The sequence below is a fragment of the Pinus tabuliformis genome, chromosome 4_2 (assembly GCF_031772625.1).
Source record: "Pinus tabuliformis cultivar Carrire ecotype Pingquan chromosome 4_2, CPIR1, whole genome shotgun sequence".
NCBI classification, from domain to species: Eukaryota; Viridiplantae; Streptophyta; class Pinopsida; order Pinales; family Pinaceae; genus Pinus; species Pinus tabuliformis.
This window is the reverse complement of record NC_142304.1, coordinates 398,284,706-398,297,361: the sequence shown is the minus strand read 5'-3', so window position 1 is coordinate 398,297,361 and position 12,656 is coordinate 398,284,706. Positions and strand designations below refer to the sequence as shown.

At 39.1% G+C, this 12,656-nt stretch overlaps 1 protein-coding gene across 1 annotated transcript in view; it reads left to right on the top strand.

Moving 5' to 3' along the window:
* Positions 1–1,441: 1,441 nt before the first annotated feature.
* Positions 1,442–12,656, top strand: part of LOC149169628 (rRNA (cytosine-C(5))-methyltransferase NOP2C-like) — a 397,811-nt gene continuing 386,596 nt past the window's right edge. Inside the window, exons 1-2 of the mRNA XM_089428753.1 lie at positions 1,442–1,676; positions 1,769–1,920. Coding sequence (XP_089284879.1) covers positions 1,614–1,676; positions 1,769–1,920 — 215 coding nt within the window. The 5' untranslated portion in view covers positions 1,442–1,613. The remainder of the gene's footprint in view (positions 1,677–1,768; positions 1,921–12,656) is intronic.

The following is a 12,656-nucleotide window of genomic DNA, read 5'->3' as shown; positions in this document are numbered from 1 at the left end:
AAGATAGAGTATCTAAATGACACATCAAAAATCAATTCTCCTCAACTGTGATGAGTTAGAGGGAGTGCCATATACTATTGGAAAGGTCTCAAAATAACTTTTCCAACCATATATGTTATGCTTTCATTTGAGTTAGGTAAATGAAGTAAAAATGCATTCAAAAACAGGGTATCCAAATGGGACATCAAAACTTTTAAAACAATATTTTGAAATGTGCTATTTGAATATGAAACTTTTACTTTCATTTGGACAACTTTTGACATCAATGGCAACTTCTTTCAACAACATGCAACAACCAAAATCCATTCATGCCCTTAGAAAATAGTGACTTAAATGACCAACTCACTAGCATACAACATTGTCATCCTTGCAAACAATGACATCTATGGCTTGAAAACCCCTTGCAAAGGACAAGAATACACTGACACAAGCAATTGAAAATGACTAATGAGCCTATATTTAACAATTAGATTCGCAACACGCAACACCAAAATTAAAAATGATGAATTACACAATTACTCTACATTAAAATGCCAATGATAAACATTATCTTTACAACCTATATTTAACAATTAGAATCGCAACACGCAACACCAAAATTACAAATGATGAATTACACAATTACTCTACATTAAAATGCCAATGATAAACATTATCTTTACAAAAAAAGATAAACCAATTCAAAGTGACAATGTCAAATAAATATTGCAATTACATACTAAGGAACCAATATAGTGTACAACATATCTACAACTGAAGAAAACCATAACCACACAAGAAAGAACCACATGATAAAGAGTAAAGTAATAAAAATGGATAAACAAACTTCCCTTACAAATAAATTAACAGCAATAAAAAAAAATATAGAGTAAAACACCAATAAAAAATAAACACTGCATTCATTAAGCCTCCTAAATCATTTAACATCCACCATCATTATTTTTCACCACAACACTTAGTCCATATCCTTAACATATTTACTAGTTTAAATATGTTAGAAGCTCTGTGTGACCAAGCAAATAAAGAACTATAAATTACGTACCTTCTTTTGATATATAAAAGAAATCATTTGAAAAAAAAACAAAACATACTCTATTTTTCTTAATTCAGTATGCATTGTCAAAAATTCTCATATATAATTTCTACATAAAGTTCTGAATATTTTTTCTTAATTATTCAATATGAATAAAAAAAGCTGAATTTAGAAAATGCTTTATCTTTTTTTAATAAATTAATTTAAATCCTATAAACAAATACTTTATATCTATTTTTTAATTTATAAATTAATTTGACCCATATATATATATATAAATAAAATTAAACCCTGATTTTTTGTGTTTTTTTTTTTAAATAAACCTTAGCACATTCAATTAATCACTATCAGACGTTTAATTTGTCCCCTTAGGTTTTTGATAAAAACAAATAAACTAAACGCAACAGACCGCATAGGCCATTAACATGGCCGAGTTGGTCGCCCGAAGTCAACTTATATTGACGGCGAGGGGCAATATCCTGGTGCTCTCAGGTGCGGACTCTTCAGAAAAAATCAAAATTACTAACTGAACAACTAACGAAACGAATTAAAAAGAGGTCATGGAGTTGGATTAGGCTTTATGTACTTCCTCTCTCGCATTCGTAACAAAGGTCGAACGAAGCTTCAACTGCTACTTCAAAAGGTTCAGCCTATACTATGGCCCGCCTACACCATGATTTTCTTGTTATAAGCCTCAAAGTAATGTAACGTTTGCATTTTGCATTTGTATACTAGATGGAGAATTGCCGGCTTGGTAGCCATGATATGGAGGGGAAGGAAGAACGCCACACCTATTCCCCAACATTGCAGTGGAACCCAGAAGTCAAAGAGTATTTTAGCAAAGCTTATGGCCATGACCATTTTGTTCGGATTTCCGAGTCCCTGCTGTAAGAGTTTTCTCCCCCAACATCTTTTTCTAATGATTATGTTCTAGTGTTTCCAGACATTGTTTTGGCACGCTGTTCTTCATCTTGACCTGTTTTTGTCGGCTCAATCCATGTAGATTATTTATTACCCAGCTTACTAGCGTATTTTTTGACTTAAGTATGCACCATTGATGTGCATACTTCAATGGTTGACAATTTTGTGCACTTTAGTGGCTGAGGCAGAGTTACCATGATCATGATCCAAGTTCAAATTTTGATTATCACCCCAGTTCAAATTTGGATAGTTACCCAAGTTTAAGCTTGGGTATTTAATCTTATATATGAATTAGCAAAGTTTTGACAGTCTGACATTAAAATGGTCTCTATCCAGTAAAGCAGAATTTGAAGTTCATCACTGGACATAGATCGAAAGATTTTTCCTTACACCCAAGAAATGTACCCTTTAAATTTAAACACCTTATTTCCGCTGAGAAAGAATTTCCAACTTGTATGTTGCCAATAAGCTTCACATAATTCCTAAGCCACGAGGCCTGATCATAGATTTTCAAGAGATTCAACAAATTTTCAAGTGTCACCTCACAAATCAGGTCTCTAGCATGATCGTTTTGATATCAGAAATACTGAGGAGATTTGCTGTTTCACATCAAATAAATAGCCTGGATCAGAACATGTGCCAACTGGGCTGCCCAAAGATAATTTCAGTTCTTCCATGGCAGTTGTGGTGATTATGCTCCATGAAAAATGGCATACAAAATAGCCTACAAATGATTTTAACTGTAAAGTGGGCCTTGTCAACAATAAAATAGCATTCCTCTCGATCTCAAAATGAGACAAAATGGATTTATACATTTTATAATGGTGAAGCCAAAGCAACACAGATATGGTAAATACAAGGACATATTGCTAAATGTTGACAGACTAATAACTTAATACTCTAACACTCCCGTGAATGTTCACGATAACCGGCACGCTTTGCCAGTTTGCGTCGATCCTATAAAGCTGAGAGAATCTTGTTCCCTATACCTATACATGGGATCTACGCTGGCGCTTTGCACCTGTGCTTTGTACATGTGTCCTGTACTACAAATCCCTTGTACTCTGCACCTGATTCAAGCTATATCCTCTCGTGTCTTTATCTAGCTAAATTCTACTCTGCATTTTGTTCTTGACCTGCCCTCTGTCAAACCTTCCCCGTCTGTCTTGAATTCTATCAATGCTCAGCCTTTTCCTTGAATTCGGTGTGAGTAAATCCTTAAGCTAGTTGTATTTATACAACCTTTGACTTGTCTTCTTTAACAGATAACGTAAGCCTATCTTCAATAGAGGTTAATGTGTCCTTATCCTTAATATTAAGGCACCTCATCAGATGCCGAATGCACGCCTTGTTGTCTTTCATCATTTTGAGGCGTTTCATCTTCTCTAACCCCGTCTAAGGTTTTTTCAAGACATAATTTTTTCTTTCCTTAGAAGAGTCTCCTTTACAGTCATCAATAGCCTTAACAGTTTCTTCCAAATTGACTTGATCAACTTTGATTTCAAACTTAGCCCTAAATTCATTTAAGATCCACTCATGATTATTGTGTTTCTGTTTGATCAAAGTCTAGAAGTCTTGTACAAAGTACTGTATCCACAATCAAGTACTTATTGCCTTTATGTTCATGTTTAGTTCTCTTTTATTCCAGGATCATAACTGTGAGCATTGTTACCACAAAATCTAGCAGGCTCTAAGGAGGGAAAACTTATAGGACATGAAGCTAGACCAAGTGATAACCATGAATCATGACCTTGGCAGGACCTTATGAACAACATTATGAGAACACCTTGATGAACCACATCTGCTTTTGAGGTATATGTAGCGAATCTTGCCACATGCTCAATTGCAGAAGATGGATCACCATCAAACTTGGGCACCCTAAATATCGTGCTGAAGGCCACATAATTCAGGCATTCGGGAATGCTAGCGATGTCCAAGGCAGGGATCTCACCAAGGTAAGACATTCTATTAGGTTACATATATCAATCATGCAAGAGCTGCCGGGGTGAATTTAAAATGCCTTGAGAGATGCTTGCTTCACCTTGAGGTTCAATGAAGAGCAAGGACTTCATTCTTCCAATGGAGTTGCCAAATGAGACTCTACATTGCTGTATGGGAACAAGACATACATCTCGTGCCCCTGACATTGGTGCCAAAAATGTTACCCAAAAAATTAGCAGGCCCTAAGGAGGGAAAGCCTATAGGACATGAAGCTAGACCAAGTGATAACAATGAGACAATGGCTCACTGTCACCACAACCAATGCCCCTTGCTTTTTACGGACTTTCACCGATGGGAGGAGTTTCGATAGGATGATAATCACCTTTTAATAGATATTCTAAGGTTTATGGTGCTAGGTGATGAGTTAGGACCTCTCAAAATTGACACTTCTAAAGGTGATTCGCTCCCTCTGAGGGACCTAGAAAGAATTTGCACAAGATCTAGGGTTTTTTGAATTATCATGGACACATGCATTCCCGAGATCAAGGCAAGGAGGAGAAAGGGCTTCTTATGATTTACTCCACCGAGTACTAAGCTCATACAACCCTCAAAGAAGTCCCCAAGTTAAGGAAATACTAGCTAGGGTTTCCCTCTTAGGGCACACCTAGGGCAAGAGATTTTATGGACGAAAACCTATGGGATGCTTGTCAAACTTTGAGATTTATAGATAAGACCCTAGGCTTGGTGTCTATGCTCCCAAAATCCACCAATTCTTCCTTAAATGCAATTCTCTCTATGCCCTAGCATAGGTGTCCAATTTTAGGGGATCAAAATTTAGGAGGAGAAATTTATGGAGAAGAATTTGGTTTGATCACCAAAGGATTGGACTAGTGCCTTTTCCTTTGGGCATATGGAGTCTTAAATGCTTTAGATTAGCCAAATTTGTCCTTAAGGAGGTCAAGACTTGATGCCCTATGTGCAAACCCTCAACAATTACCCACTCAAGAATTATGGAGTTTTATGGAGAAAACCAATATTTCACCACTAGGAACATTCATCACATTTCATGCTATGAGTAACATATGCAATTGCCAACTAAATAGCTTTAAAAATTTATCTTCACAGAATAAGGGCGCTATATAACTTTAATCTAGTTGCAACAATTCCACACATTAGACATTTTCAAAAGCAAAACTTCAAGAAAAAACACTTACAAGATGACAATATGATATATCCATCCATAATTCAAGAGATAGCTCCAAAGAAGATCAAAATTTCAGCTCCAAATATCGAAATGCATCCAAGATCATCCAATAGCCAATCCAAGAACAAGTGCAAATTTGCCAAGAAGGCCGAAATTCTCAAGTGTGATGATGATCCAATACGAATCAAGTTATGTTCTATTTATATGAGTCCTACTAAGTCAAATTATTAGCCTAATCCCCTCAACAACATAAAAATGGGCAAGATACAGCCCTTGGTTACAAGCTGATAAAGTAGCTTTACAAAAATATGAATTAGCCATCCAAATGCTAGCCGAAATGATGACGTCATGTTGATGTAGGGCCATTGGAGGGTCACATTGAGTGCCATTGGAGGGCCACATTGAGAGCTCTTGTGGTCAAAATGTGTGAGAGGGCTTCATAAATCTCGAACTAAGGGATGGCCCCTAACTCTCCATGCAAATCATCATGTGGGGCCCCAATTTGTGTTTGGGGCACAAAAATAGGTTTCATGGGTCTTTGATGATAGAATACCCTGTAATCTAAGTCACCTGACATGGGGATTCAGGATACGGGGATTCGAGTGTTGGATTCGGACAAGTTGACTTCCGGAACAGGACACGTAGAATTCGTTATATATTATTTTATTATATATATATATATATATATATATATATATATATATATATATTAAAAATTAGATATTTCTTACACAAATTCTCATTAATGATACAAATTCATTGATTTCAAACATAGATCTTCATCTAGATGTTAGTTTTACTGTTTACAAAGTAAGTTAATAACATTATAGCATGCATAGTACATACAAAATTCAAATACATTTCACATAAATCATGATTCATAAATGAAAGACAACTTACAAGATAGTAAGATAAAGACACTGACAGCTGTAGTTTTCTCATTAAGTCATCAAATCAAAATGTGTTACATAGGTAGTGCAATGCCATTGGCAAATAGAAATAGAAAATATAAAACAACTATAGGTATACAAGCCTCAAGGCAATAGGTAGCCCATGACTCACGAGTCATCAATTCTCATAGTCGTCATCAGAATCAGCATCAATGTCCTCATCATCATGGTCACCACTGCTCTCCTCTGCATCCTCCTCCTCCCCTGTATCCATAGTCGCCTTTGCATCTGTTGGTGTGGAGGATGACCCCTCTAAAATATCACCGTCATCAAATCTAACAGGCTCTAGCACTGGATCATTGAGATCCATGTTGGCCAATGCCAATTCAACACTGCTGTCCAAACCCATATCATCAGGAAAGACATCCCACATCTTTGTCTTTCCCCTCAACCACTCTTCCCTCTGCCTGTAAATAAGACGAAGGTTGGTGTGCACATACACCATTGTCTTTGCCCTGGATTGCTCAAGCCTGCTCTTCTTCACACTATACAAATTCCCATATGTGCTCCAATTCCTCTCGCAACGAGAGGATGAAGTCGCCTGAGAGAGGAGCCTCATGGCTAACTGCTGAAGAGGAGGGCTTGTTGCACCATGATTTGCCCACCAAGAATAGGGCTTCTTAGCCCCCCTGTTTTGAATCACATCATATCTTGCAAATCGACCAGTGCCAGTGGAAAACTCTGCAAAGGCATCCTCCACCTCATCAAGCAATGCTCTATCCTGGAAAACCCACCTGAATGCATCTTTCCTCCCCTGTGAGATTTCACCATCCATGTGAGGAGGGAATTCGTAAGAAGGTCCACCATTCCGCCACTCATGGCTGTAGTATTTTGGGTTCAATGAGTGAGCCAAACAATGTAAAGGTGTGCAATTTTTTTCCCATCTGCTAACAAGAATATCCTATATAGTACCACAGAAGGCTTCTGGTGATATCTCATACTCGGGGCACTCACTCTATAGAATAATGCTCCTCACAGACTCATTCATGGAATCCCATCCCTCATAAACCTCTCCTAGGATGGGTTTGTCTGTATCTGTAAATTGAAGAAAAAAATTATAGGGTCCATGATCTGAATAATTAGATCTACCTTCTCCCACCAAGCATCATCTAGCACTGTGTCCTTCACTCTTTTAGAGGCTACTTGATCTGTCTTTCTCCAAAAAGACCAAAACTCAAAAATAACCATGGCCCCAAGAGCGGTCTTGACCTCCCTCAACCTCTTCAACATGATGAATGAAGAGGCAAACCGTGTATCAACAATCTTCAACAATGATAGATTGCTGTACTCCTTGTAGATAGTGAGGGCATTTGTATGATTTTGCACAAAGTTACAGATATGTTGTGCATCCTCAATAATGCTACCAACCCAAAACACATCAGAAGTAATGGATTTCAGTGCTAAGTTCAATGAATGGACAATGCAAGGTGTCCAAAACACTTGTGGATATTTAGCTTCCACAATCATGCCAACAACCTTGCAAACAGGTGCATTATCTGTAATGATTTGCACACAAGAATCAACACCTACATCTTCAATAACTTTAATAAATAACTCACCCATAAATTGTGTACCCTTGTATTCTCCAAGTGTATCCACTGCTTTCAAGAAAATTGGACCATTCAAGGAAGACACCATGAAGTTGATGAGTGGGTGTCATGCTAGATCTGTCCATCCATCAGAAACAATGTTAACCCCAGATGTTGGCCATGATGCTTTAATAGGCTCAAGCATTTTTTGCACCTCTTTTTTTGCCTTTGTCAACAATGTTGTTCTAAGCTTCTCTGAATCAGGAGGCACATACCATGATGGAGACCCGTGAGTTAGAGCTCGACACATCTCAATAAATAGAGGTGAGCGTGCAACATTAAATGATATGAAGTTTTGATAGAAAAAGAAGGCAATGGTGAGATCAAGCTCTTCCCGTTTCTCTTTTTGAAAAATCTTGTCCAATGGACTAAGTGAAATTGCTCTTCTTTTTGCTGCTTGTCCCCCAATAGAACTCTCAAATGGAAATTTGGTGCTGCCTTTCCTCAAAAATGGAAGGGGGCCTTCATTCTTGTTTTTGCAGCCACATTTTCCATACCAACAGTGAAATCTTTTTCCCTTTCTTTCATCTTTTGTAAAGGAAGAACTTTACAAGCTCCAATGCCACAACTTGGTAAAGCCAACAAATGGCCTTTCACACGGTAATATGTGCTTTTGAATGAAATGTGGCAAAAGTTGCATCTCCATTGCACATTGCCTCCTCCCTTCCCCTTGGTGCTTGTCTCATCCTCTCTTGTGACATATTTCCACAAGGGATATTTCTCAATGTTGTCTTTAGGAGGAAGTCTTCCCTCAACATTACTTGCAGCAGACTTTGATGATATTGGGGGAGGAGGGGCATTTCCAATGGAGAATTCTTCCCCTTCCTTTGTCCCCTACCTTCTGCCCTTGATTGATCCATGAATACTGTAACAAAAATAAACAAAACATGCACAAATTTGTAAAAAAAATTCATATACAAACTGTTGTAATAGAAATGCAAAAAAATAGAGATGAAATGCACTTACCTGGTGCTTGAATCTCCTTGCTGAACACTCCACACCCTTAGCTCCTTGCCCACAACTCAATGTTTGCAAAACTGAATGAGAGAAATGGTAAATGAGTGAAAGAACAACGCTTTTTTATGCCCGCGAGTTTCACTTTGTTGGGATTCGAATCCCAAAGTCGGGACACGACCGAGATTCGATCGTGTCCCATTTTGGGATTCGAATTTCCAACGAATCGTGTCCGATTCGTGGGATTCGAACACGTTGCCTAGTTTGAGCGAATCCGGTTTCAGTAATGCTCTAATGTTGACTCTTGAGGGCTTTGATGATGGTGCTTTTCCTCCCATGTCTCAAGGGGTGAGGCAAACCTCCTCTGGGCCTTGGATCAGTTGTCACACCATATGGTGAACGCTGGGCCGACCGGGGCACATTGGTCCAAGTGCATCATCTTGTGAATAAGATGGGGCAATGAGCAGATTGTTGAGGGTGTTGAGGGTCCCCATGGTGTGAAATGATGCTCTGCACATGATGGGAGTCCCATGGTTCTCAACGCTTCACCCTGTGGGTGTCATTATGATCCTCTAGTGGGCTTGGGCTCCAATTAAGTTGCCCAACCCACGATGAAGCCACCTGCCAATTACATATAATATCCAGTGCTGCATGCTCACAATTAGGTACAATAATTCATTAGTACATCTAAGTGAACCAAACTTGTTTATCAAGGGCACTTTGAGACTTCATATTAGGCTTCCCTTCTAAATTTTGGGCTTTAAACTTGTAATAGTGTTACCTCCCTAGGTAGGAGTCGCTAATAAACAAACCTATTAGGTGTTTCCAACCCCTAAGGGGAAAGACATGTCCCTGGTACATCCTTCAATTGATAGGTGTCATGTGAATGATAATGAATGGATGGGGACACGGGAGTCTCAAGTCCAAATGCCATGGGTTCAAGGATGGCAATGATGAGGGATGCCCACATATTGGGTGTATAGATGTAGGAGGGAGCAATCATGAATACATGAATTAACCCGACCTTTGTTTTTCCACCCTTCTTTATTCCCTTTTGCCTTTTCTTGATTTTTATTTGTATTACTACGGGGCTCAAGGAAATGAGAGCATGCTATGTATGATTTTAAGTAGTTATTACCCCCTTAAGGTGGGGCAATTCACCGCCCATCAGGGGTTGGGATGTGCATGGGTTCCTTAATGATGCATGGGCACTCATGGGGCCCTAGGAACCAGGGTGATGGCCATGATAAGGGGTAGAGCTCATGTTTGGCTCATGTGCTATATTAATGTCCTAGCCATCATTTGCATTTTATAATATTATTTTTCTTTCATTTCTTGCTTGTGGTCATGATATGCTTTTAACTTTCTTTTAGCTGCATCAACCTTTGGGGCAACGTTTTCAGGCCTGACCTAGACATGTGGACAAGGGGAGGGAGTGTGCCAGTGCCTTGTGGACCCAATGGTCATGTGGACCCAGAGAAGGAAAATGATGAAATAAGGTTCATAATGTGCAAAGGGGAGTGAAAAATGTGGAATGGGAAAACGAAACCATGCTACCAAAATCGGTGTTTCCCAAATAGTGCCCTTCCTAAAACCATAGGTCAATAGGGGAGATCCCATGGGACTAGGATTGGGGATTAACTCCCCCATTTAAGGTGAGGGAACAAAACAACGGTCAAAGCCCTTCCTTCTTCCAAGTCACCTAATAATCCATGCCTAAGATGCCTAAGGAAAAATAAGCATAAGCACCTGACTGCATAATGAAAACATACCTTTTGGGTTGGGTTGCCCACCTTCTAACATATGCTCTCAATAGATGGGCGAGGGGACATATGACTGATGCAGAGAGCGGAGATCAAATGGCAGAATATATCGGCTATATTGGTGGCTGTCAGTGGTTGCCGGTTGCTGACTGAAGAGATATCTAGGAGAAAAAATCTCCTATGGGTCACCCATATTGCGTGGGTAACATCTTCAATTGGGACATGAGCTCTCAACAGAATGCACGATCAATATACTTAGACAGGGAGGTCATGAGAACGCCAACAATTCTCTAGGACCGCAGACCTGTATCATGCACATCACAAGTAATGTTGGAAGCATGTGTCCTTGGCATACTTTTATCGCCCATGTTTTCATCACATAATAAAACCATACAAAAAAGAAAATCTATTCTAAATGCAGCTATTCTAGTATGAGGACATGATATGATGATAGTAGCTATGCAAAATCAATATGCAATGCATCCTACTCTAATGTGCGTGCTACATTATACAAGTGCTAGCTAGAGTCATATAGCCAATGCAACCAACATATTATTAGATCAAGACCATATTTCCTACCCTTATAATCAATTATGATATATACTTGAAAGCAAGCATGATAATTATGACACCCATATGCTAAGTTACAAGGGTGGGGGGTGTGAAAACAAAATGACCATATTCTATGATAAGGGGTCATGAAAGCAGAGGAAAAGGGGGAATAAAAAACCATTCCTTCAAGCTTGAACTTAGAAGAATTAATGATCAATCTCGAACATGCCTTCCCAAGCCCCCCTTCAAGCTTGTAGTTTATCTCAACACTTATGGGAAAACATTAGGAGGGGAACGAAAAAGGAGAGGATAGGGATGCAAGATTACAATATTTGGCTGGTCACTACAAGGGACATCTTGAAAAGGGGAAACCAACATAGGCTCATCCTTCTCAAGACTAGGGTCCAAGGATGGCTCAAAAATGTCAACAATCAACCCTTCATGATGGGATGGAATATAGGGCAAGACAAGATTCTTATTAGCATCATCGTCAGTATTGTAAATCGGGTCCTTGTCAAAGAAATAACCACTAACATCCCATTTCCCCTTTTTTATATGCAAGAAACAATTGATGCTATCCTTCAAGGGGACGATGAAGTCACTTTCTTCAAGGTCTTTGATATGTGCAATGTCAGAGATAGCGTCCTTGAAAAAGATGGCGCTATCTTCAACACTATTTTCTAAGGAACTGTCTTTATTAAGATCACCCTTGATGTCTTCATCAATAATCTCATCTTGATGACCTAGAAAGTGATCCTATTCTTCCTCATCATCCTCCTCATGTTCAATGAAGGCTTTCTCTTGCAAATAAATATCTAATGTTTGGCAAGCCTGGTCCCTAGTTCGAGAATGCTCCAGAAAGTTATCAAGGAGTGCTTCAATTGATGAAATACTCCTAGGCTTGCAATTATATAAACCATGAATCATGACCTTGGAGGGATCTTATGAACAACATTATGAGAACATCTTGATGAACCACATAAGATTTTGAGGTATATGCAACGAATCTTGCCACATGCTCAATTGCAGAAGATGGATCACCATCAAACTTGGGCATCCTAAATATCGTGTTGAAGGCCACATGATTCAGGCACCCAAGAATGCTAACGATGTCCAAGGCAAGGATCTCATCAAGGTAAGACATTCTATTAGGTTACACATATCAATCATGCAGGAGTTGCCAGGGTGAATTCAAAATGCCTTGAGAGATGCTTGCTTCACCCTACAAGCATTGAATTTGAGGTTCAATGAAGAACAAGGGCTTCGTTCTTCCTATGGAGTTGCCAAATGAGAATCTACATTGTCGTATGGGAACAAGACATACGTCTTATGCCCTCGGCATCGACGCCAAAAATGTTACCACAAAATCTTGCAGGCCCTAAGGAGGGAAAGCGTATAGGACATGAAGCTAGACCAAGTGATAACAATGGGACAATGGCCCACTGTCACCACAACCAATGCTCCTTGCTCTTTACAGAGTTTCACCAATGGGAGGAGTCTCTCTAGGATGATAATCACCTTTTAATAGATATTTTAAGGTTTATGGTGCTAGGTGATGAGGTAGGACCTCTCAAGGGAAGCTCTATGTGATAATATGACACTTCTAAAGGTACTTCGCTCCCTTTAAGAGACTTAGAAAGAACTTGCACAAGATCTAGGGTTTTTTGATTATCGTGGACAAAGGTACTCTCGAGATCAAGGCAAGGAGGAGAAAGGGCTTCTTATGATTTACTCCACTAAGTACTAAGC